The sequence below is a fragment of the Equus caballus genome, chromosome 16 (assembly GCF_041296265.1).
Source record: "Equus caballus isolate H_3958 breed thoroughbred chromosome 16, TB-T2T, whole genome shotgun sequence".
NCBI classification, from domain to species: domain Eukaryota; kingdom Metazoa; phylum Chordata; class Mammalia; order Perissodactyla; family Equidae; genus Equus; species Equus caballus.
The window spans coordinates 49,919,784-49,943,011 of NC_091699.1; the positions used below are offsets into that span (position 1 = coordinate 49,919,784).

At 46.1% G+C, this 23,228-nt stretch overlaps 1 protein-coding gene and 2 long non-coding RNA genes across 7 annotated transcripts in view; all 3 read left to right on the plus strand.

Annotated features, from left to right (window-relative positions):
- Nucleotides 1–5,068, plus strand: part of PLXNB1 (plexin B1) — a 29,591-nt gene extending 24,523 nt beyond the window's left edge. For 4 of the 5 annotated variants that reach the window (XM_023620499.2, XM_014731705.3, XM_023620498.2 and 1 more), the window contains exons 35-38: nucleotides 1,760–1,824; nucleotides 1,967–2,042; nucleotides 2,969–3,043; nucleotides 4,322–5,068. In XM_023620499.2, the coding sequence (XP_023476267.2) occupies nucleotides 1,760–1,824; nucleotides 1,967–2,042; nucleotides 2,969–3,043; nucleotides 4,322–4,426 (321 nt within the window). In that variant the 3' untranslated portion in view covers nucleotides 4,427–5,068. Of the gene's footprint in view, nucleotides 1–1,759; nucleotides 1,825–1,966; nucleotides 2,043–2,121; nucleotides 2,275–2,968; nucleotides 3,044–4,321 lie in introns of all 5 variants that reach the window. The other variant, XR_002800602.2, reaches the window with a different exon arrangement.
- A 2,298-nt stretch (nucleotides 5,069–7,366) lies between these two features.
- Nucleotides 7,367–10,928, plus strand: LOC138918042 (uncharacterized). Its single transcript, XR_011426918.1, has 2 exons — nucleotides 7,367–7,753; nucleotides 9,990–10,928. It is a non-coding gene; the product is annotated as an uncharacterized lncRNA (long non-coding RNA).
- A 272-nt stretch (nucleotides 10,929–11,200) lies between these two features.
- Nucleotides 11,201–16,384, plus strand: LOC111768338 (uncharacterized). The gene is made up of 2 exons (XR_002800603.2): nucleotides 11,201–11,447; nucleotides 14,972–16,384. It is a non-coding gene; the product is annotated as an uncharacterized lncRNA (long non-coding RNA).
- The last annotated feature ends 6,844 nt before the right edge of the window (nucleotides 16,385–23,228 follow it).

Here is a 23,228-nt window from a genome sequence, read left to right on the forward strand (position 1 = left end):
TTAAGACGTGGCAGCTGTGGCTAGGGTGTAGCATGCTGGTGAGGGTGGCAGGAGGCCAGGGTCTCTTGGCAAGGACTCACCCTGATGGCAATGGGGAGCCACTGAAGGCCTGGGAATGGGGGGTGTGTGGTCAGACCTAAGAGAGGCGGACCCTCCTGGCAGTTGTGCCATGGATGGATTGGAGCCTGGAGTCCAGAGAGGAAGCTGTGCTGTCCTTGGGTCAAGCAGTGGCCAGGTTCAAACTGGGACAAGAGGGTACAGGGTGGGCAGAAGCTGTGGGTTGGATGTGGGGGATGAGGAAGAAGGAGGGGTCACTTATGATCCCTGGGCCTCTGGCCATGGTGAGTTGGGACTTAGAAGAGGTGAGCCTGAGGTGGCGGTGGCCTGCCAGGTGGTTTCCAGGTGGAGATGTGAGCTCTACATTCGCAGAGCGGCTCCAGGCTGCCTGGTGGATTTGATTCCTGAGGGCGGTGGGGGGGCCGTGCCTGCCAGTGCAGTATGGAGAGGAGAGTCCAGAGGAGTGCCACGCATGGAGGGAATGCTGACGAGGGGAGCTAGAAAGCAGAGAGAAGTGGTCAGGGCTGTCTGGTGGCACAGCAGAGGGTGGGGGTGTGCTGCCACAGTAGTCAGAGCCCAGAGAGTCCCATGACAGATATGGGGTCACCGCTGTGACTGCTCAGGCACCCGGTGGGCGGGGCACTGGTGGCTCCGCAGGTCCATGAATGGGGCTCTGCTTAGCCCAGTCCCCTGGGCCACAGTTGGCTTGTGACCTCTTGAGAGATATATCCCTAGACCTCTGTGAAGAAACAAAATGGAAAGTTCCACGCTGTAGTGCGGTCTCTTGGAAGCCACTTTTGCTTTGCGTGCTCTCATCACTCTGCCTACGATGAGCTGAGAACCACAGGGCCGCACCAGGACCCAGGGCCACCTCCAGGGGTGGATGCTATATGGTGGCTGGGTTTTTTGCTCCATCTTCACACTGCCTCCCCTTTCCAGCAAAACTGCAAGTGCTTTTTGGGTAGCTCAAGAATAGTCCAAATCAGGAATGCCGGGGGTCCCATGGAGAGATGGTGAGAGGGCATGCATCCTGCCTCAGGCGCAGGGCTTGCGTCCCTGCTTACGGAGTGGGGAGCAATCTTGCCTCACTCTCCCAGCAGCTTAAGGATGAGGCAGCAGGTCCAGAGGATGGAAGTATGCTGCCCAGAGCCCACAGCCGCCGGGGCAGAGTGGGATTGGAACCCAATTCGGTGGTAGAGGATGTGTCTGGGTGTATTTCAAAGTCCTGTTTCAAATCCCAGCTTGGCCATTCAGGAGTGAGGTGGTCTGGGACAATTTACTTAATTTTCTGGGTCCGTTTCCTGATTCTTAAAATGATTTCATGGGGATAAAGACCACGTGGAGAAGCAGCATTAGGGCTCCATGTGGCTCTGCACCCTTCCGCCCTGCGTGCTAGTTCCTTGCTGGATCCAGGAGCTGAGAGTAATGGATCCAGGAGCTTGGAGTAATATGGGGAGAAACTTGAGTGACAACACCAGAGATTGGCCGTGGGTGGAGGGGAGGGAGCTGAGGCGGTCCTTGCAGAAGGAAATGGGCTAGGGTGACCATCCATCCCAGTTTGCCTGGGACTGAAGTGGTTCCTGGGGTTTGGGACTTTTGGTTTTAAAACTGAAACGGTGCTGGGAAGATTGGGACAGATGGTCACCCTCATAGGGGCTCTCATCCTTCTCTTCCCTTTCACTCCTTGCCTGCTGGTGCCCAGGACTCCCCCATCAACAAACTTCTGTATGCTCGGGATATTCCCCGTTACAAACGAATGGTGGAAAGGTACGAGGGCAGGAGAGTGGGCCTGGGGAGGATGAGTGGACAGCATGGTGGGTCTTTACAACTGAGGCCCCAGTGTGGGCCCTGCTGGGGTGAGGAATGGGTTTGTTTTCCTAGCGGCTGCCGTACCTCTGATCTCTGGCAGATACTACGCAGACATCAGACAGACCATCCCCGCCAGTGATCAAGAGATGAACTCCATCCTGGCTGAGCTGTCCCGGGTACGGCCCTCTGCTTTTTGGGTTGGGCACAGGCCTCCTGCCATGAGGGTCCTGCCCCCTTCACACTGCTCCTTTGCAGGGAAGCCCTCGGGACCTCAGCAGAATGTTCCAGTTGCCACTGTAAAAGACCAGGGCTCCCAACATCTCATCACAGATAAGCAGGGTCTTGTCCTGGCAGCTGCCACCTAACCTGACTCAGCCAGGCACTTTGGGTGCCTGCAGCCTTGTTGGGGTCTGTGGACAATGGCTCCAAGGTGGCGAGGTGGCTGGGGTCAGCCCGAGGACTGCCTGACTCCGCCTGCCCTTGTCTTCCTGCTGCTCTGCTTTCCTCAGTGGTGCAGACATGCCCCAACCTGCTCCTGAAACAGCCCCCAGACATACACTCCAGGGAACTAGAAACAATGTTTCTGAAACAACAATGATGATGGTGGTGTCCACAATAATAGCAGCCATGATTTTAGGTGTTGCTGGGTGTGGGGTGCCTTGATTATCTTCTCATTTGATCCCCAGAAAAGCTCCATAAGTTAGGTGATGTCAACTCCACAGTCCTGACAAGGCTCAGATGTCCCTATGGAGAGGTCTGGATGTGACCCAGGAAAGACTTGAGGGAGATCAGAGCAGAACTACCCTGGGTCGCAGCCTATGAACAGCATCTGTCGTGCTTGGCTCTGCAGTCACCTGGGATGACAGAGGGTCCCACCTGGAGCCTCGAAGGGGAGAGAGGCAGGGCCCCAGTGGAAACCTCAGGCCCTGCTAAAACTGCAGACCTGGGACCCTGGTCTGTAGAGGGCTCTGCTTCCTACTGCAGGCCCGTCCCTTCCTCCACCTCCCAGAACCCCTCTCCCACTCCCCTTTCCCTGGGTCCTGGGCCTCCTCAGGTGTCTGGCAGCACCCCTCATCTGTCACCTCTCCTCTGTCCTCCCTAGAACTACTCTGGAGACCTTGGGGCGCGAGTGGCCCTGCACGAACTCTACAAGTATATCAACAAATACTACGACCAGGTGGGCAGAACCCTAGGGTGGCCAGGGAGATGGGTGTGAGAGGGCACCTGGCCCTGTAACTGGAGTGGGGCCTTCAGGTTTCCCCGGGCACAGAGTAGGGGGGGGGCTGGGCCCTGGGCTCCGGTGGCCTTTTCCAGGCGTGCTTCCAGGTACTAGCTGTGCTCTTACCTGTCCCCACCCTCCCCATCCAGGCTTCTCAGCAGGGCTCCCTGGCACGATGGTGGGGGCAGCTGGGGATCTGCCAGGGCCTGGAGATGGTGTACAGGAAGTGCTGGGGGGGGACACACAACTGCCATCTCTGCCCAACCTTGCCCTGGCTCAGATCCCTACCTGAGTTCCTGGGTGGTAGTGTGCTGTGCATGGCCATGTCTGTGGGTGCTGGTCCAGAGGAGAGTCCAGGCACAGGGCCAGGGGTAGCTGAGGGCACAACGGAGCCAGTGAGGGGGCTTTCTAGGAGATATCTGGGCTGGGCCTCAAGAACAGAGCACCCACTGGTCAACCTCCTGAATGCCTGCCACATCAGACATTTGCTTCCACCTGCCACGTGGCTGCTGCTCTTTAGAGATGAGGAGCCTGCCTGTGGCACAGGCCTGGAGTGAGGACAGTCATTTAACAAACGAGTGATGCACAAGTGTGAGGTCCAGGCTCTGCGGCCTTGCCCTGAATGCCGTGGGCCTGGCAGGGGTGTGTGATGCATTGCATCCCCTCTGGAGACATGGCGGGCGATCCCCTCCCGGTTCCCAACCGTTCCCTCTGTGGCAGCCCCCATTTGTGGTTATGTAGTTGTTCATGTTTAGTTAGAATATGTCCGCTACCAGTGAGCCCCACGAGGGGCTCACGTCTGACCTGTCATTGTTGGGTTCTTGCTCCTTGCCCAGCCCCTGGCATATAGGAATTCAGGAAATGCTTGTTGCCTGTGGGTGGGGGAGCCCGGATGCTGGAGCAGAGCTTCTAGGGGGTTTGTGGGGAGAAGGCCAGCATGGTGGGTGAGGCTGGCCTCTACTCAAAACAGTCTTGCCAGGGGAGGTGGATGTTTGTTACCATGAATGCTAGGACTGAGTAAAGTACTTCATTCCCTACCTCACTAATCCTTACAACCCCATGGCAGCTTTGCTATTGTTATTCCCTCCCCTGGCAAGGCCCTGGGGTCACACAGGAAGTAAGCGAGGTGGTACCCCCAATTGTGCTGCGGTATCTGAGGAGGCCTGTTGAGTCTGCATAAAGGCAGACATGTCAGCTGGCCATTTCTCCCTGACGATGTGGGGTTCTGTGTTTCAGATCATTACTGCCCTAGAGGAGGACGGCACTGCCCAGAAGATGCAGCTGGGCTATCGGCTCCAGCAGATCGCAGCTGCTGTGGAAAACAAGGTCACGGATCTGTAGGGACTTGGCAAGCCCCGGCCTGCTGTTGCCTCAACCCTCCCTGGGCAGCCCTGGAACCGCGAGGGAGAGACCACCTTCTTAGATGCCTGTAGTGCCTGACAAGCAGAGTTAGTGGAAGGTGGCTCCCAGCCTCCTGGTGGCTCTGGCCTGGGCCCTGCTGGACCCACCTCGTGGGTCTGGGGCCTTGAGGCTGATGGGGTGGTGCCCAGCCTGCTCCCCGAGCCCAGTGACCTTGTGGGCTATTTTCTGTGTGACGTCAGTCTGCGGGGAGTCAGGGACTAAGGGCTTCCAGAGAGTGGCTGGAAGAGCCTCCAGCCCCTGGGGAGACTGTACTGCTCTTGAACACTGGCCTTTCTCCCACTGGGATTCAGAGAGGAAGGAGGGCCCCTACCTCCTGACCTGTCCTCCTCCATCATCCCTGACCTCATGTTAGCTGCCTCTGGCCTTGCTGCTGCCACGTTCCTAGGTCCGAGAGATGAACGCCTTTCCTAGGCCACTGCAAACTGACCCCTCAGCAGGGCTGGGTGCCTCAGGACCACCTTGCCTCAGAGGCAGCAGTGGTGAGGGGCATCTGGTGCAGGGGGGCCGTGGGGAGAGTGGTGGCCCCACTGACCCAGCTCTTCATTAAAGGATAACACACTGCATGGCGTCTGGTATGTGGACTCGGCTCAGTCCCTCCCTTAGTGTAAGGGTGGCAGCTGTGCCTGGCAGGCACCAGGAGGAGGTGGGATCTGCACCCTTGGGACGTCTCCTGGCCCCCATGTAATGCCCTAGACTGCAGGGCTGGCTGGGCTCTCCTTGGCTCCTGGGCCCGGCTTGCTGGGGTCAGAGCTTTTGTGAAGGAAGCAAGAACCCCATCCAGGACAGGGCTGGAGGTCTCAGCCGAGGTAGAGGGGTCTACTGTCTCTTCAAGGGGCCTGCCTTATCTGCAGCTTGAGGGTTCTGACTTCTCCATTTGTTTTGGAAGGAACTTCTGGGATGGGATGGCATTGCAGTCAACTCTAGGCAGTGTGGATCTTGGGACCATTTTCCAGTCCTCTTTCTGGACTCCCTAGACCCCTCTAGCCTGGGATGTTCTAAGAGGCTTCTGGTTACTGAGTTGTTTTCTAAGTCAAGACATCTTGGGTGGGGACTCCCAGCCCAACTGTCTGCCCATGTGAAGGCCACCTTGTGTGGTTTTCCTGATTTCTGGCTGGAGATGAGATTTGAGACTGTCTTAGCTGGTTCTCATGTTACTGGCTGGCTCTGTAGGGCTGGGGATTGATGCCCCCTTGACTGAGACCACCCATGGCCTCAGCAGGAGGCCAGCCTGCCAAACAGAGGTGAGCCCAGGCCCCTTCAGGGTCTTCACAAGGCTCACCCCCTTGGCTCTCTGCTTACTCCCCATAGCCCAGAGACCCCCACAGCCTCCCTTCCCCTCTGACACAGAGGCCCTGCCCCCTACTGAGGGATCTCATTGAGGCTTTGAAGAGACAGAGGCTGATATGATTCCAGGCAGAATGATTCCTCTTCCCTCCCTCTTATTGGCCCTAAATAAAGCCATCCCAAAGTCCTTGTCCCTAAGACAGCAGGAGCCCTGTTGGTCTGTTCATGCTTGCTGTAGTCACAGCTGCTATTCCTTGCTCTAATGTCCCTCCCTCCCCATTTCTGCCTGATGTCTGGGCCACAGTCAGAGAAAGATCAGCAGTCAGGTGCCATCCTTTGGGAGCACGTGAGCTTTAGTCCTGCAAATGGATGCTCCACTCAAGTTTCTATGTGACCAGAGTGGTTCAGACTCTCTCCTTGGCTGCTCAAGCCAAACCACGGAGTCAGTCCCCCATCGTGACAGTCTCAGGGAGCAGAGCTGATGGGGAACTCAGTCTGGAGTGGACTTCAAGCAGGCACAGAGAGGGAGGCAGACTTGGTCAACACCACAGGGCTCATGACAGGCCCATGACTCTGGTCCAGGCTCAGGCCACTGCTGGTTCGAGGAGGCCTGTAACGGGGTAGGTGAGGGCTCCGGGGAGAGGGAAATGACGTACCTGCATGCCTGAGAGGGCTGAGCATTGAACGTGCTCCGAGTCATTCATGTTCACATCTCAGCCTCCCAGAACATTGTTCTAATAAAGGATATGGAGAATGAAAACCTACCGTGATGACTAGGAACCTCTAAGTCCTCACTCCGACACCACAGCTGAGGATGGAGAGCCACCACTGGCAGGACTTTGGGGGTGCTCACGGGCTCTTGGCCACAATGAGTGTAGGACATTTGTCATTCAGTTTGATCAATCTCTTCCTAATTTTTCTGCTTGAGATTGCAAAAGTGTGCCCTCATTGCTGTGTTTCCCTCAAACATGTTAGTATGCAAAGGACTTTGTTTCTCATTATCACTGGGGCTGCCTTAAGGGGTTTAGGGAGTGAAGTGCTTTATTAAAAGAACTTTCACCAGTTTAAATATTGGAGTAACTTCAGACAGAATTTCTGAGAGTTCTGTATTTTTATTAATATTTTTGATATTTAAAGAATCGCACTAATGAATGTAACAGCTGAATTTGTGGTGATAAATGTTGGGATCATCCTGGAAGCCACTCGAAACCTTGGGAACGGGCAGGACTCCATTCCTACTGGCCAGTGTAGTGCTGACAGATGGCTGTCAGCTGTGCTGGGGGCCACGGGCTGGGCCTGGCTGCCCCAGGCTTCTCTGTTGGGCGCCGCTCACTGCTGACACTTGTGCCTCACGTACCTTTTCACCGCCCCCCCCCCATCCCAGGCTTTCCTTAGGATAACACATTCAAGAACAAATTCAGACCTAGACCATCTGGTTTAGCTGACTGGCGATGCTTCATGGGTCTCTATTTAAAAGTGTTCTGTCCTGAGGCTGGGCCCGTGGCTGAGTGGTTAAGTTCGTGCCCTCCTCTTTGGCGGCCCAGGGTTTTGCCGGTTTGGATCCTGGGAGCAGACGTGGCACCGCTTGTCAGGCCATGTTGAGGCGGCGTCCCACATGCCACAACTAGAAGGACCCACAACTAAAATATACAACTATGTACTGGGGGGGATTTGGGGACAAAAAAAAAAAGCAAAAAAAAAAGAAGTGTTCTATCCTAATTAAGGATGATAGTTTATCCAATTCCAAATGTCTATCAGAAATCTAAGACAAGAATGTCGTTATGTTTTGAAAGGAATTTATTCCTTGACTGCAATTTTGGGGTTTTATTTATAAGTGTTTGGATTACCTGGCTGGTATGTGCACTTGAAACGGAATCATCTGTGGACTGTCCAGGGCAAGCCGTAAAGAAAACCCTGCTGGTCCAGGAGTGTAAAGCTCCCGGCCAGCCACCTGGACTGCAGGTGAGTTGGGATGGTGGCGTACTGCCATCTTCTGGCCACAGTGTGGAATTTATCAGAAGCAGCTGTTGATGTTTCTATGGCTGGAGCTCTTGAGGACGTGAAAACAATGAGGAATGATTTGAAATTCAGTGGTCCTCGGGCTTAGTGGGTAATCTTACCTTGTCTCTAACCTGAGTTCTGGTTTTAGATGTGAGATATGTCTAAGGAGGTAGTCGAGGTGGTGTAACGGTGAGTGACCAGTCAGGGGTGGGGGAGTATCAGCTCCTGAGTGCGGAACAGGGTGGGACAGCAGGCGGGAGGGGCCTGGCGGGCAAACAGCACACCCAGCACAACCACCTACTGCCCTGGGAAGCACATGACAGGTGCTTTGTCATTCAAGGCCACAGGGTTACTGCCATAAGCAGGGCTTGGTTCCGGGTCTCCCAGTTCCCAGGGATTTTCCACCACACCCCATGCCCTGGTGCCCCTTGGGAGATGCTGCGTAGTCTACCTGGACCTCAGAAACCTCAACTCCTTGGGGTTGATTAGACTTCCTGGCCTTCTCTCCAGGCTGGGTGGGATGCTGGCTGTGCAAATAAGGACCCAAGAAAGACACCAAGCTTCAGGCTGTGGAAGACGTGTTCCGTGTCTACGGCTCCATCTTAGGCAGAATTCAGCTAGGGCGGGGCACAGAACCACCCCAGAGATGCAGGAGGCCAGGCCATCCGCATTCCTCCCACCCACTGAAATGTGTGCGGCACTTCCAAACCCCCCAGGCAGAGAGGGCCCCTCTCACCTGCTCCCAGCTCAGGTTGCTGACCTGGACTCCAGGCAGCAGAGCTCATTGTATTTGTGTGCGTTTGTGTGTTTGCACTTGTGTGTGTGTGTATGTGTGTATTTGGGGGGTATGTGTATGTGGGGCTCGGGGCAGGCAGAAGCTCTGACCCTGAGGAAAGATGCCCTGGTGGAAAGCGCCATGGACTTGGAGGTCGAGAACTAGCCTGTGGTCTGGCCCTGGCACTGACCACCTTGGGACAGTCGTCTCTTTCCTGAGTCTCAGATTGCTCTTCTATAAGATATGAGTCCCTGAGCACCTTTCCAGAGGTGGCATCCTGTGAAAACTGTCACTGGAGAAGGCAGGCCCCTGGAAACCCTCAGGGCTACAGGAGCCTTTGGGGCAAGAGCTGGCCCTCCATGCTCCAGGGGCCAGGCCCGGCCCAGTGGAGGCCTCGGTGGAGGAGGGCAGGAAGGAGGAGAGGGTGAACCGCAGCAGGGCGCCCAGCTTGCCTTGGCTTCTCCTGGGAAGAGGCAGTGTGAGCCCCTGGAGGGGCACAGATGAGGAGCCAGCAGTCCCGGGTCCCCTGGGCCCCGGCGCTTCGCCGTGTACGGCACAGGGAAGTGTTCCATCACAAGGGCCTCTTCACCCTGACTCAAGTTTGTGAATCCAACGGGACAGCGAGTCCCTGTCCTACCACCTGCCTATCCCTGGGCAACTGCAGCCTGAGAGGTTTCTCCCCACCTCCCCTCAGGCCCGGGGTCACTGCCTGGATTTTCCCTGCTGCAGAGGGAGGTGCAGGCTCCAAGTGGTGGGGAAGGCCCTGGCTTTGCCCTCTGGCTTGCTGGCACCCCACCTCTACCCCTGCAAGTGAAAGGTGCTGCTCTGGCATTGTCCAGCGGTAGGGGCCAGGCTGGGGGAGGGCAGAGAGGATGCCTCTTCCCTGGGGGAGGTTGAACCTGTCAACACAAATAATAACCAATCGACAGAAAGAAAGATAGAGTGATATTTATAGAGCCAGTGCTGAGGACTAGCCCAGGAGTGCTAGCTCCACCAGGAAAAAGGGCGCTCCAGAGAAGCGCTTGGTTATGTATAGTTTCAGGACAAAGAACATACAGCAAGCATGACAGGAATACAGTTTTTTCCCAAAGTCGCGAGGAGATGTTTTGCTGCAGGTTAGCACGTGCACGGCAGATCAGCTTGCCCTCGGTTCCCTGGGAGGAAAAGCTGATCTTCAAACATGCGCTGGTATTGATGGCAGAGAGAGGGAGATATTCATCCCTATCTTTAAAGAGTGTATTCTTTGCTTTGGGAAAATGTTTGAAGCAGATGTACGACACGTGTTTGGTGGGCCACAAGTCAGGCCGCTCTGGGAAAAACAAGTTCTAGGCCAAATCAGATTTAAACTAGAATGGCTTTCCCATATACCTCAATATATGAAAACTTCTCATTGTTCTTATTCTTTTCATCAAACCAATCCAGAGGGAGTGACTTGCTCAAGATCACACAGCAAGTGGCACTAGAACCCAGGTCTCCTGACTCCCAGATGGACCCTTGGGCTCCTGCTGCTCCATGCTACCCAGGTCTGACCTCCCGCTCCGGCCCCTTTCCTCGAGGTGGCGTTCAACCTCCTGGGCCCCTCTGTGTCCTTGGCTCCATTATTGGACCAGGCCCCTGGGTCCCTTGGGGTCCCAGCCACACTCGGGTCCTTCTTTGCTTCTTGCTCCCTCCTGCCCCAGTCTCCCTGTACCTCATTCAGTCCTTTGGTTTCCTGTCTGCTCCCCATCTCGAAAAGCCATTGGAGAATGGCTTTGCTCATTTCTCCTTTTAATTCTGTCAACTGTTGGTTCCTATATTTGAAGTGAGTCATAAATATTTAGGATTCTTATATCTTTGTGTTTTGATCCTTTTATCATTATGAAAATTTCCTTTTTATTCCTAGTAATACGTCTTGCCTTAAAAGTCTATATGAATATTTTTCAATATCCATTGTGTAAATTCTTAAGTGATAATTTCCTTTAAGAAATTATTGAATTGTAGTAAAAAGCTGGGCTTCTGATTGAACGAGTGTGCGTCCCTTCTATCAGGGCGTGCAGTATCTTCTCCAGTTTCCTTTTTGCCTCAGAAATCATTGTAACCCAAGTAAACATTTTAGTTTCCAGATTAACATATTTTACTGCCTTTAAAATGATAATTTTAAATATTTCATTTTACCTTCAGTATTAAGTTTCTGTCAGTTAATCCAAGAAATCCCTAATCTTCTGAATTAGAGATTTCCAGCAGTCATAAAGGAAAATATTAATTCTCCTGAAAGCAGGGTTCTAGTATTATATACATTTATTTGAATTAATTTATGTATCTCCATTATTTCTTTTAATTAAAAATACAGTATCATTAAAGAAAAATTTTAAGTGGACAAAATTATGGATTGCCTACAGAAATATGACTCTCTTTTTTACATTTTTCTCAGTGATTATCCTCATACGCGAATATTCTCTTAAATAATTGTGGCAGAAATCTAAATGCCATTTTAGAATCTACTTTATTTCATTTGCTTTAAATAGTTCATACATTTTTGTAACTTAGCTAATCATTCTTTAAAATTTTACATTGTATTTCATCAAGTTGACTTGTAACTTATTGCTTCAACAGAATAGAGTTAAATCCTGAGTTTATGTCACAGAGCTTTCATTAACACAACATCCACATCTAGAACAGTTGGTGTCCCCAGGGTGTGCTTTGCTTCTATGTATAATTGTCACAATGCACTCAGTAGGCTGATTCTTGGAGACTCCACCCTGATCTGCTCAGATCTGGTTTGGGTGACACGATAATCACATCCCATGTGGGACAAGGTCACCCACCTGTTCCCTGTAACTCTGGAGCCTGCATCACCCCCCACAACCTGTCAGTCAGTATCATCGCTGCAACACCAGCCAGGTGAGTCCCTTGTGTCAGATCCGAGCTGGGAGCAACGGGGACATACTTCTGGGGAAGCCCCTTTTCTCATTTGTCTTCCAACAGCTTTTGAAAAGTGTCTCTTCATTTTTTTTTCTATTTGAGTATTCTCTGTCATCTTTCTCATTTGTCATCTTGCTATTTTTCTCATTAGTCTCTTTTCATTTCTTTCTCTTCTTTACCCATTTCTGTTTTTATTCTCTCATACTTCCTTTTCTTACTCATTCTTTTTTCCTATTAAGTCCATTGCATGCATATATATATATATATTTATTTATTTATTATTATTATTTATTTTTTTTTTTGGTGAGGAAGATTTGCCCTGAGCTAACATCTGTGCCAGTCTTCCTCTATTTTGTATGGGGGATGCTGCCACAGCGTGGCTTCGAGTGGGATGTAGGTCTGTGACTAGGATCTGAACCTGAGAACTGCAAGCCACTGAAGTGGGGTGTGTGAACTTAACCACTATGCCACCAGGCCAGCCCCCTAAGTCCATTGCATTTTTTATTCTCTTTCCTTCCTGTCCTCTTTTTTAAAAGGCATTTTACCCTCAAAATTTTATAAACTGTTCCATTTTTGTTCTCTGACCTCTATTTATTCCAATTTTTCTAGTCTGTTTTTGAGGGATTGTATAGCCATTTGGTCACTGTTGCCAGTGCCAGCCTCCCCAAGTCAACCTGCTCTGTCTCGGACCAGGTGCTGACCCTGGGCAGGCGGCCCCTTAGCCTCTCCTCTGCAAGACTGCCTCTGAAGGGCGGAGTCACCCAATGCCTGCAAATTGCCTGAGCAGCGCCTGCGACAGCCCGCTCGCAGTGCAGTTGCCCCTACTGCCTCTGCCGGACATTGTTCCTTATGGCTCAGCTCCCTTCTGTCTTCCACTCCTCTGTCCTTCCCTTCAGCCTGCTCTCTGTCCTCCCGTATTCTCATCATTGTGGCTTTTCACTTATGTTATCTTATGCTCTATACTCATGTTACTCTGTCCTCTCATTTCCAGCTTTTTCTATGCTTAGAGGTTATGGAGCTACAATTTCATGTTCCTCTTCTCACTTCTCGTCTCCTCTCTTTAATGTCATTTAGGTCCATTTAATCCATTACTGCCGTGCCAGCTGGTGCACATCTCTCTCTTCTTTAAAGTTTCTTTTCCTTGCTCTGCTGCCCATCCGTTCATCCCTCCCTCCATCTACGGGCCTGGTTTCCTTACTACTGCCTCGCTCTCCTCTGCTGTCTTTGTGGGTCCCAGACGCTCCCACTTAACAACCTGCTTCCTCTCACATTTCTTTTCTGATGCTGTTCTAGTGTTTTAATTTCCTTTCTCTTCTCTCATCTTATCATAGCACATTTTCTATTGCAGAATTCATTTCCCACCTCTATTTCTTTGAATTAACTCCTCCTTCTTATTTACCTTTTACTCCTGCTTTGCTTTAATTTTTATTTATTTTTTATGCATAATCATCTTTATTATAATTCATAAATACATTAGAAACTTTTGAATTAACTCCTCCTTCTTATTTACCTTTTACTCCTGCTTTGCTTTAATTTTTATTTATTTTTTATGCATAATCATCTTTATTATAATTCATAAATACATTAGAAACTGACTCGGATTTCTTCAATAAAAGACACCTAAGTTCTCATGAGCTTCTGCTTTCCATTCAGTTATGAAGTTAGAAAATCCACTGTTTACTTGAGAAAGGTAAAAAAGGCCAAGTAATATCTTAGTGTCATTATAACAAGTTTTCACCTCATCGGCCCTCTAAATGGGTCTTAGGGTCTCTGGGCCCCCTAGGTCAGAGGACCCTACTGTCTTAACAGACCTGCCCATACTCACTGTCTTCTGGAATTCTTATAAATTTCAATGGGCACCCAGCCAATGGAACATACCGTTACTATCCGTTGTTAAGGTTTGGTTCTGGGGCTACACATTCGAATTTGCATTTTTAACCTCCTGTTCCCCTTTGATTTACTCTAAAGGGCAGTTTTTAAAAGGAGTCAAATGCATCCAAACTTAAAAGATTCTCATATTGTCCATGCTTATCCTCCAAAAATAGTATATTAATCACGTTACCAACTCTGCCAAATAAACGATCTAAAAGCATTAAACATCAACTGCCAAAAAAAGATTGGTGAGGTTCTTCTCTCCCCAAATCAAGTTATTTGGAATCTTGAGCAGACACGAACAGTGCCAAAGCAGAACGATAGTCCTCTCGGAAAAGCAGAAGCTGCTTTGCTTTTACGCTTGGCCACAGTTGCCTCACTCCCTGTCGCCTTTCCTCTCCGCTGTGTAGAAATCAGTTCCTCTGGGACGCCTATGTTTGCTCTCCTCACACACGCCCCTAGCTTCCCTTCCTTAGCCATCTCTCCACTCTGGATGCTCCCTGTGCCACGCGTCCCCCTTTTCTGGCTCGTTTTCTGACATTTGACTTTGCGCGCTCTCTCTCTGTGACTCTGCTGCTAACTGCTCCAGTTATCCTTCCACTCTCTCACTTACTCGTTTGACAAGAGTGCGTTGAGCTCTTCCTATGAGACAGACCCTGCAGGCTCAGAAACAGCTCTGCTTCACAGGGCTTCCACCTGAGTGGCCAGAGCTGGAGAGTAAATAGCAAATCTCAACATAGTGTGGAAGGTGCCAAGGCAGGCGAGGGCACAGACGCTCAAGATTACAAAGCTTTATGTGAACCAGCGCCTGTGTCTTGTGTATCTACTTTTCTCTACCCGCTTCATTTTTATACTTGGCCCTTCTCAAAGTTTTCTCTTTCCTCGTTTCTTTTTTTCCTTTGCTATTTTACCCTATTTAATATTTCCTTATTCTTAACAGAAAATGTTCAAAATGTACAAGAGAAAACTTATAGTACTATGGAAATTTGTATTAGTGAAGTTTTATATAAATAGAGATATGTACTCTGTAAAGATCATTTACTCTTACATTAATTTATAAGTTTTATGAATTACAGTTGTAATCACAAATATTATATATTGGTAGAGAGAAACTTATAAATGTTCTAAAATTCATGTCATCTGAAATAATATTGTTATAGAGATATTGAAAATAAGTAATTCTGCCAGATATTTAAACATATCTTAAGACAATAATAAATAAAGTTGTATGATATTGGCTCACTAAGAGATTATTCAGTAGCTGAGAACTGAGAGCTCAAAAACAGACCAAACAATAACAATGATAGCAATTAATAGAGAGTAAATGTAGTATTCATAATTTGGAAGGAAGGAAATGAATATCCTCTAAATAGTGACAGGACACATCACAAAACAGATTTGTCCTATCTTTTGTGGACAGTACTTCCTACCCGTCCCCCCACCCCGGTCTTCCAGGAGGACATGTGAATACCTGTGAGGACAGGCCTGTGGGTCACTGTACCTCCCAGCCCTCATTCCTCTCTTGTAATATGCAATATTTTATGCTGTGGTCTGATGTTTTCACTTAGGGTTATGCTCTTGAGATCTTTATAATTAAGGTACGTAGCTGTACAATGCCCCTCTTTTCACAGGTCCCGCTTTACTTGCCCCTGGTGTCTGATGTACACCCTCACACGTCTTCCTGCTGTGCTGTGTGCGCGTCTCTCTGAGCACACGGCCCCCAGTGGGACTGGTGAGTCAGACGGCGTGTGCTCACTGCTAAATTTCACCAAGACCTCTCAACTGCCCCCTGGAATCCACGCATCACTTACAGGCCTTCAGCAGAGTGTGGCCGTTCCCCACACCTCATCAGTCCTTGATTCTATCTGGCGCTATGGTTTTTGCCAACATCATGTGCATATAGTAGTATCTCACTCTTTATTTTTTCATGTATTTTCTGATTACTAGTGAAGCTGGGCATTTCTTCATGGGCATACCTAAAAAATGGGCATTTTTACACCAAGGAATTTCCTCATGTGAACAACCCACCCCAAATCAGTCTGTCTCTCTTTCAGATTTCCTATCTATTACCTAAAGGCTTGTAGTAATTCCTTAAATACTCCAGCTATCAATACATTCTCAGTTGTATGCGCTACAAATATTTTCCCCATTCTGGCCCCATCTGTCATTTTTATATGGTGTAACCAAATTGATATGGGGGTGGGATAGGTGTTATCTCTGTAAACTGCTTACCTCACACAGGATTTCAAGGTACATTCCAGAAATAATAGGTAAACAATGACCAGTGAAGCAAATAGCAGTTAGAGAATCTCCTTCTCATCTTGTATAATGAGAGACACTTTCTTACCTTAAAAGGAAAAAAGGAAAAAATGCCAAAGGACAAAGTAAACTGTCTACAGTAAATTAGAATTATCAGCAAATTACAAGATGAAGAACTCAAAAATAGTTAATCGATGAATATCGCTCCAAGTCTTTCTGCTCGTCTAAGGATTCTGTGGGGGGGAGACTCCTCCTGCAAAGCAAGCTCCTGCTCAAGGATATTTTAATGGACAAAGTCTCTCTCAATATCCTGATTCCTTAATTCCATAGAGCCTTGTTTTCTTTCTTTCTTTCTTTCCTTCTTTCTTTTTTTCTGAGGAAGATTAGCCCTGAGCTAACATCTGCCAATCCTCCTCTTTTTGCTGAGGAAGACTGGCCCTGAGCTAACATCCGTGCCCATCTTCCTCTACTTTATACGTGGGATGCCTACCACAGCATAGCATGCCAAGCGGTGCTGTGTCCACACCCGGGATCCGAACCAGTGAACCCTGGGCCACCCAGAATCGGAATGCGCGCACTTAACTGCTGTACCACTGGGCCAGCCCCAGAGCTGTGTTTTCTAAGACTGCTTGAAGGTAGAAGATTGTGCTTTTACTCATCAATAGAAGTAAAATTAAAATTTGAAGACACAATAAATATTACTTGATATAAATTCTTTGAAGAATAAGACATCTAAATGTGCTATTTTGTAATTCAGTATATTATTAAATAGATTGATGATTAAATCTGAGTTTTGTTGCATTACATAAAGAACCAGGGGTCTCTTCCCCTCTCTTAATACCTGCAGCAGCACCAGAGCAGACAGGAAAAACTTAGCTCTTGTTAAATTAACAAGACAGCTTAGCTGACAATTCAAATTAACTTTCACTTAGAGCAAATAAATTATAGCTGGGATTTCCCAATTTTTTTAAGTTCCCCATTATAAAAGAAATACATATAAATGACAAAGATCCCAATCTTAATAAAGAATATGAAATGAGTTTACAACATAATTATCAAAAATAAGAGAGATTTCTAATTCTTTACTTATTTAGGCATTCTTGTTACAGGGAAATATAACATATGGGGTGTTCTGGAATTTAAGATTTGATGATTAATCAGAGAGTCTGACTTGTTCCACTTTTTCTATGACTAACTGGGCTTGGTAGCTTCAAACCATGATGTGGGCAATAATTATCGTTCCAGTCTGAAATAACAATGATTTCGGTTTAAATTTACTTAACTTTGGTTAAATGACTCATTCTATCTGAAGCTAAAATGGACCAGTCACTTATTGCATAAGTTCCTGAGTAACAATAAAATAAATAAATAAAAATCCTGACCAAACCCAGCAACTCCACTCCTAGGCATGTAGCAACACTTCATGATAGCCAAAAGGTGAAACAATCCAAACATCTGGTAATGGATGAATGGATATCTCCAAACAGGGGAATATTACTCGGCCATAAACAGGAATGAAGTCCTGCTACATGCTACTATGTGGATGAACCTCAAAAACATTATGTTCATTGAAAGAAGCCAAACACAAAAGTCGCATATCGTGTGATTCCACTTTTATGAAATATCCAGAATAGGTAAATCCATAAAGATAGAAAGAAGATTGCTGGTGACTAGGGGCTGGGAGGAGGGGGAAACAGGGAGTAAGTGCTCAATGGGTATGGAGTTTTCTTTTGGGGCTATGAAAAAGTTTTGGAACTAGAAAGAATTGGTGGTCACACAACATTGTGAATGTACTAAATGCATCTGAACTGTACACTTTAAAATGTCTAATTTTATGTTATCTGAATTTCACCAATAAGAACATCTTGTCCTATGGTTAGCTCTCTGTTCACACCAGAGCCTCTGTTCAAAGTTAGGCTTTGCTTGGAGAGCGATTAGAGGGTGTTGGTAAAGAAAGCAAATCACAGCTGAATGCTTCCTTGCCAGTCGCCCTTCACGTATGGCTCCTGAATTCTGTGCACACATAAGAAAATGAGCAAAGGGAGACTGGTCTCCACCCCGCTGTGAGCCAGGCTGGTGCTCAGTACCTTAAGCCAGACTTCTTTGCTCTGCCCCCACTTTGGGCATGTCTCCAGTAATGTTAAGGTGGTTAGAGCCCCAGACTAAAGGACCCACGAGGAGCCTGTCATCCTAGAACAGAAATCTGGCTCCCACCGCTACATAGTCCTGATTGGTGGGCTCCCCAGGCTCGTGTGAAACAAATGAGAGGTGAGGAGAGCCAGCAAGGCTGCTCTGGGCCTGTCCCTCCAGCTTCTCCTCTCTGGGACTGTCAGCAGGGAACCCACGAGGGGGCTGTTCCAGGTATTGGGTCATTAAGCAAACCATCACTCCCCTGTTAGCAAACGTGGCCAAGTCAGCATCATAGAAGGGGACAAAACATGTTAGAGTCTCTTCATGTTTGCAGAGGGAAGAGGAACTGTGGAGCTGGGGAGGGTTGAGGGGCCAGGAGCTTCTGCCCTCTCCTACAGCATTTTATCTTATCCTTTATATTTCAGTTTTCAAAGAATTATTTACTTATAATTGAGGTCACAATAGAAATATCAAAGAATTTAATATTTCATGAAGAAGCTCCAAGGAGACAATGATGCTTCTCCTACCTTGTGTCATTTTAAGCTTCCAAATTTATCCCTTACTTTTTCTCCCCAGTGGAAATTCTGATCTTCATAACCTATGTAATCTTCCAAGCCTAGAAAGGGTGGAAATCATAGTAACTCTTCATTTGCTTAACTTTCTCCCTTTCTCTTCACCATTATGTGCTCATCTATTTGTCCAGCCCTGTCCACAAACCTGGATTGGTTGGTTCTCTTTTCCCTCTGCCCTAGGCTCCTTTTGCATTTGTTCCTCTCTCTAGAGGCAATTCTACCTCTAGAATTCTACCTTTCTGGTCATCCATCTCCACATCTCTTCAAAGATCTTGCCTAGTCTCTCACTTTAATCAGGCTTTGACCATCAACTTCATATTTTAGTAAAATCTGGCCACTGCTTTAACTGTTCTCCTTGCTCTGCTCCTTTACTGTCACTCATGAGTACTGGTGATTGGGAGGGTGCGCTTGTATTCCTTCCATGTGGTCGGAGCCCCACTGTCTGTCGTTCTTCTGGACTCCCTCCAGCTCATCACCCATGGGAATATTGACATGACTGGCAAGTTCAGAGGGAAAAACCAGCACACACACAGCCCACCCCTTCCTCTTTTTCTTATGGGTCAGGCTGACACACAGAACACCAATTTTCTAGCTCTGAAACCTATAGGAATACCCCCACTGGAGGCAGTCTGTCCCCTGCCCCAGAGTCTGCTGGACTGAAGGGTGAATCTCTTGTTCTGGACTTCCATGTTAGGAAGCACCTGCCAATATAAGCTTTGTCTTCTATCCTGGCTTTTTCTTTGTGTTCATAGAGGCCTTTTCTCATCATGCCGTTTCTCTCTTATTTTATCAGGCAACACAAGAAGCATTGGACACCCAATAACTCCCCATTTCCCAGATTTTAATCCACATAGGGTCATGTTTATGTTTTCTTACTCCATCTTCCACCCTCTTCAACTCCTAAAACCCTTGCATTATGCCCTCTTGGATCATGGTCAGTCAGCAGCATGATCTCTGTGTTTGCACCTGACCTTGGAAATTTCTCTTTACACCTGGCTCTCCTGAGGTTACCATTTTCCTTGTAACCTGCCCAGGGGTGCCTGTGTTCTATCTTATATCCCTGGAGGGGAGAATTTTCATCGGACAGATGGAAACTAAAATAAAGAGTCAAACGGAAATGTTAGAAACAAAAATGGTAGCAGAGATGAAGAATACCTTTAATGGATTTATCAGTAGACTTTTCACAGCTGAGCATAGAATCAGTGAATTTGAAGATAGTCAATAGAAATTACCTGAAGTTAAAACACAAAGAGAGAATAAAGCAGAACAGAGCATCAGAAAACTGTGGGACAATATCAAATAAGTACATAAGATTAGTATAGAGGTATAAAAGATTTCATGGAGAAGAACCAGATTTGCTACAAAAATATTAAAAACTGCCTAAAGGATTAATCTCAGAAACTACAGTCATGTATCACTTAACGATGGGGATACGTTTTGAGAAATGTGCTGTTAGGTGACTTTGGCGTTGTGCAAACATCATAGAGTGTACTTATGCAAACCTAGATGGCATAGCCCACTACACAGGTAGGCTATATGCGACTAATATTATGGGACCACTGTCATAAATGCGGCCCGTTGTTGACCAAAATGTCATTATGCAGTGCATGACTGCCTAGATACTCAATGACAATGTAGTCATGTCTCTAGATTTTTTAGGGAAAGTATGTCTTGATAATTCCATATCCAGCTTAGTGGTCTGGTTATGAGTATAGGTAATACAAAGACCATATTATAGAGAATCCAAAAGCCAGAAAACATACTACCCTAGAAAACCTACCTCAAGATACAATATAGGTAAACATCTGAACAGTCACATGAGAGTGTGACTCTGCCAGTGGTTTCATAGGACTTAATGGCAATACATTCATTCCAACATAGATTAGGTCTAAATTTCTGTGGGCACTGTGGTTATAAATCAACGATAAATATTATAATTCTTGAAAATCCATGTTTTTAGTGTGGAGAGGACTGGTACTGACTCATAACTACATTTGAGAATTAGAGATGAAAGCATATTATTAAATGACTCCAAAGTAGCTGGTGCAATTTTAAAACATCATATCCTTCAAAAACACCAGAAGGGAAAGAAAACACTAATATTTAAGGAAAAAAAGCACAAAAGAATTATTAAAAAGTATTTAAAAAGGAAAAAACGGCGGAAGTAAGATCAACTATATGTGTGATGACTATTAAAAGGATAAAAAAAATTACTTATTAACATTAGTCTCCTCTGGAGCCAGCCCTGATGGCCTAGTGGTTAAAGATCGTCATGCTCTGCTTCAGCAGCCTGGGTTCTGTTCCTGGGTGCAGAACCACACCGCGCATCCTGTCAGTAGCCAGGCTGTGATGGCGGCTCCCACTGAAGAACTAGAAGGACTTAGAGGACAACTCTAAGGACAACTAGAATATGCAACTGTACTGGGGCTTTGGGGAGGAAAGAAAAAGAAAAGAGGAAGACTGGCAGCAGATGTTAGCTCAGGGCGAATCTTTGGTAGCAAAAAAAAAGAGATAAGTCTCTTATGGGTTAGAAAACAAAACTACTTATTTTTTTTTTATATATCACTTAGGAAATTACAAGGATTTAGGAGCTATTTGCCAGGAACCAGGGCAGAGACCAATATATGTATTTTCTATGATTTCACATAAATATTTTCTCCCATTCTGTAGGTCGTATTTTAACTTTCTTGATAGTGTCCTTTCATGCACAAAAGTTTTTAAGTTTGATGCAATCTAATTCATCTTTTTTTTAATCATTTGTTGCTTGTGCTTTTGGTGTCATATTTAAGAATCCATTGCCAGATCTAAGATTTACCCCTATGTTTTCTTCTAAGGTTTTTGACTTTCCGAGGAGTGTACTTCGATATTATTAAAATAATAACACATGAAATTAAAGAAACACTCAAAGAAAAATTTTTCAGGAATCTCAAGTAATAATTTCTTGAAACCATATACCTCCTCTTTCCATGGTCCAGCAAATAGGTCTGATCAACCACAGCTAACAATTGATGCTACCGCAGACCACGTATGTTCTTTATATGCATCCTCTTATTTTACCCTTGTAAAAACCCTTTACCTTTGATCCTATGGCTTGATATTGATTGACAGACATGCATCAAAAACTCAAAGTTAGTATTTTGTTGTTGGTCCTCTTCTATTCCTCAAGGTAAATCCAGAACACTGTGCTTCCCCGCCTTGAGGACCCCAACTCACTGAGGCTCATCTTCCTATCTTACACCTATAAATGTTTACACCAACATACACCCCGAAAACCTTCCCCATGCCTGCCTGACATTTAACATTATGCTCCTCCTCTTTACAAACACATGGCTTGTCATCATCAGAGTGATTTGATGTCCTTAAACATAATCAATCCAGCAACAACTTCCTGTGGCAAAGGTTTTAAAATTCATTTGAATAAAGGAGATCAGTATATTACAGGTTTTAAATTCTGCTCAATTTGTAGGATGAACCTTATCATTTCCTAATATAAGAACACAAGTAACTTCTCTATTGTTTCTATAATCAGCCTTTCCCAAGTCTGGGCTCTTCAGCAAATTTTTCAAATAAATTTGACTTATTATCTCATTAATTTATGTTCTTACCTGTTTTATACTTTCTACTTTCTTCAGGATTATTTTGTTCTTTTTTTCTAATCTCTTGACCAAAAAGCTTAGCTTACCATTTTCCATCTTTTCTTTCTTTCCAAATGCAATCATTTAAATCTACACATTTTCTCACACAAAGTATTAGCTATATCCAACAATTTTAAGGTAATACTTTCATTATTATTCAATTTTAAGTGCAATTCAATTGTCATTATAACTTACCATTTGACCTATGTGTTATTGAGAAGTTTAGAATCTTAAACATACTTTTTCTTTTCTTTTTTGATTTCTAGCCTAATTATATTGTGGTTACAGAATATGGGATGTATGACTCTGAATTTTTGTGATTTGAGTTGACCTACAGCTAAAATATTCCCAACATTTAGAAATATTCATTTGTACTTAAAATGTGTGTATTTTAACTTTGGGATTCAGAGTTTATTATCTGTCTATTACGCAAAGCTTAGGAGGTGTATATGTCTGTTCCTCTATATCAGGAGTTGGAAAACTTTTCTGTGAAGGGCTAGATTTTAAATATTTTAAGCTTAATGGACCAAGAGTCAATTTCAAGAATGTTATGTAAGTACTTATATAACAAAAGAGAAAACAAAATTTTTACTGATGGAATTCAAAATATAATAATTATTGAGTGCAATTTTTTGTAATGAAGGACTAATAATGAAAAGAATGGAATTCTTTTTAGGGGAGGGAAATAACATTTCACTTATTTGGGGCTCAAAGTTAGTGTCCCCTATCATTGAAATTGATTGCAAATCTTACCTGCTAATGTTGGTCTGTGGTAGCTTTTACATATTTTGTCTTTGAAAATGTCTTTTAACACAGATAAGTACTGCCAAATACTGATTTCAGTCCACAAGCATATGATTTTGATCGAGCATATTCATCACTTGGAAGGCACTTATAGAATTCTATTTGATTTTTATATTTATCTTCCTGCACGTCCTTACATTGCGGATTAATCACTTCCTATTGAAGGCTTCATGGAACCCGCTCAATTGCATAGTTAAATGTTCCTCTGCACTTGCATTGAGGTCCAAAAAATGCTGTTGGTACTGTGGTTTGAGCTCAGAAAATATATCTGCCCCAAAGTTATGTGGGAATGGGGATCTCACTTGTTTTGACTTTTGCCAGCATTGGAAGTGGTGTGTAAAGCTGCTTGACATTACTTGTGACTAAACAACATTGTCATTGAAATAACTTTATTGCAACATAATGTTTACATATAAGCACTATTTGGTCTTTTAATTTTAGGTTGAATTCATTAGAAATATTATCAAGACTGCAGCAAAAGCTAATTT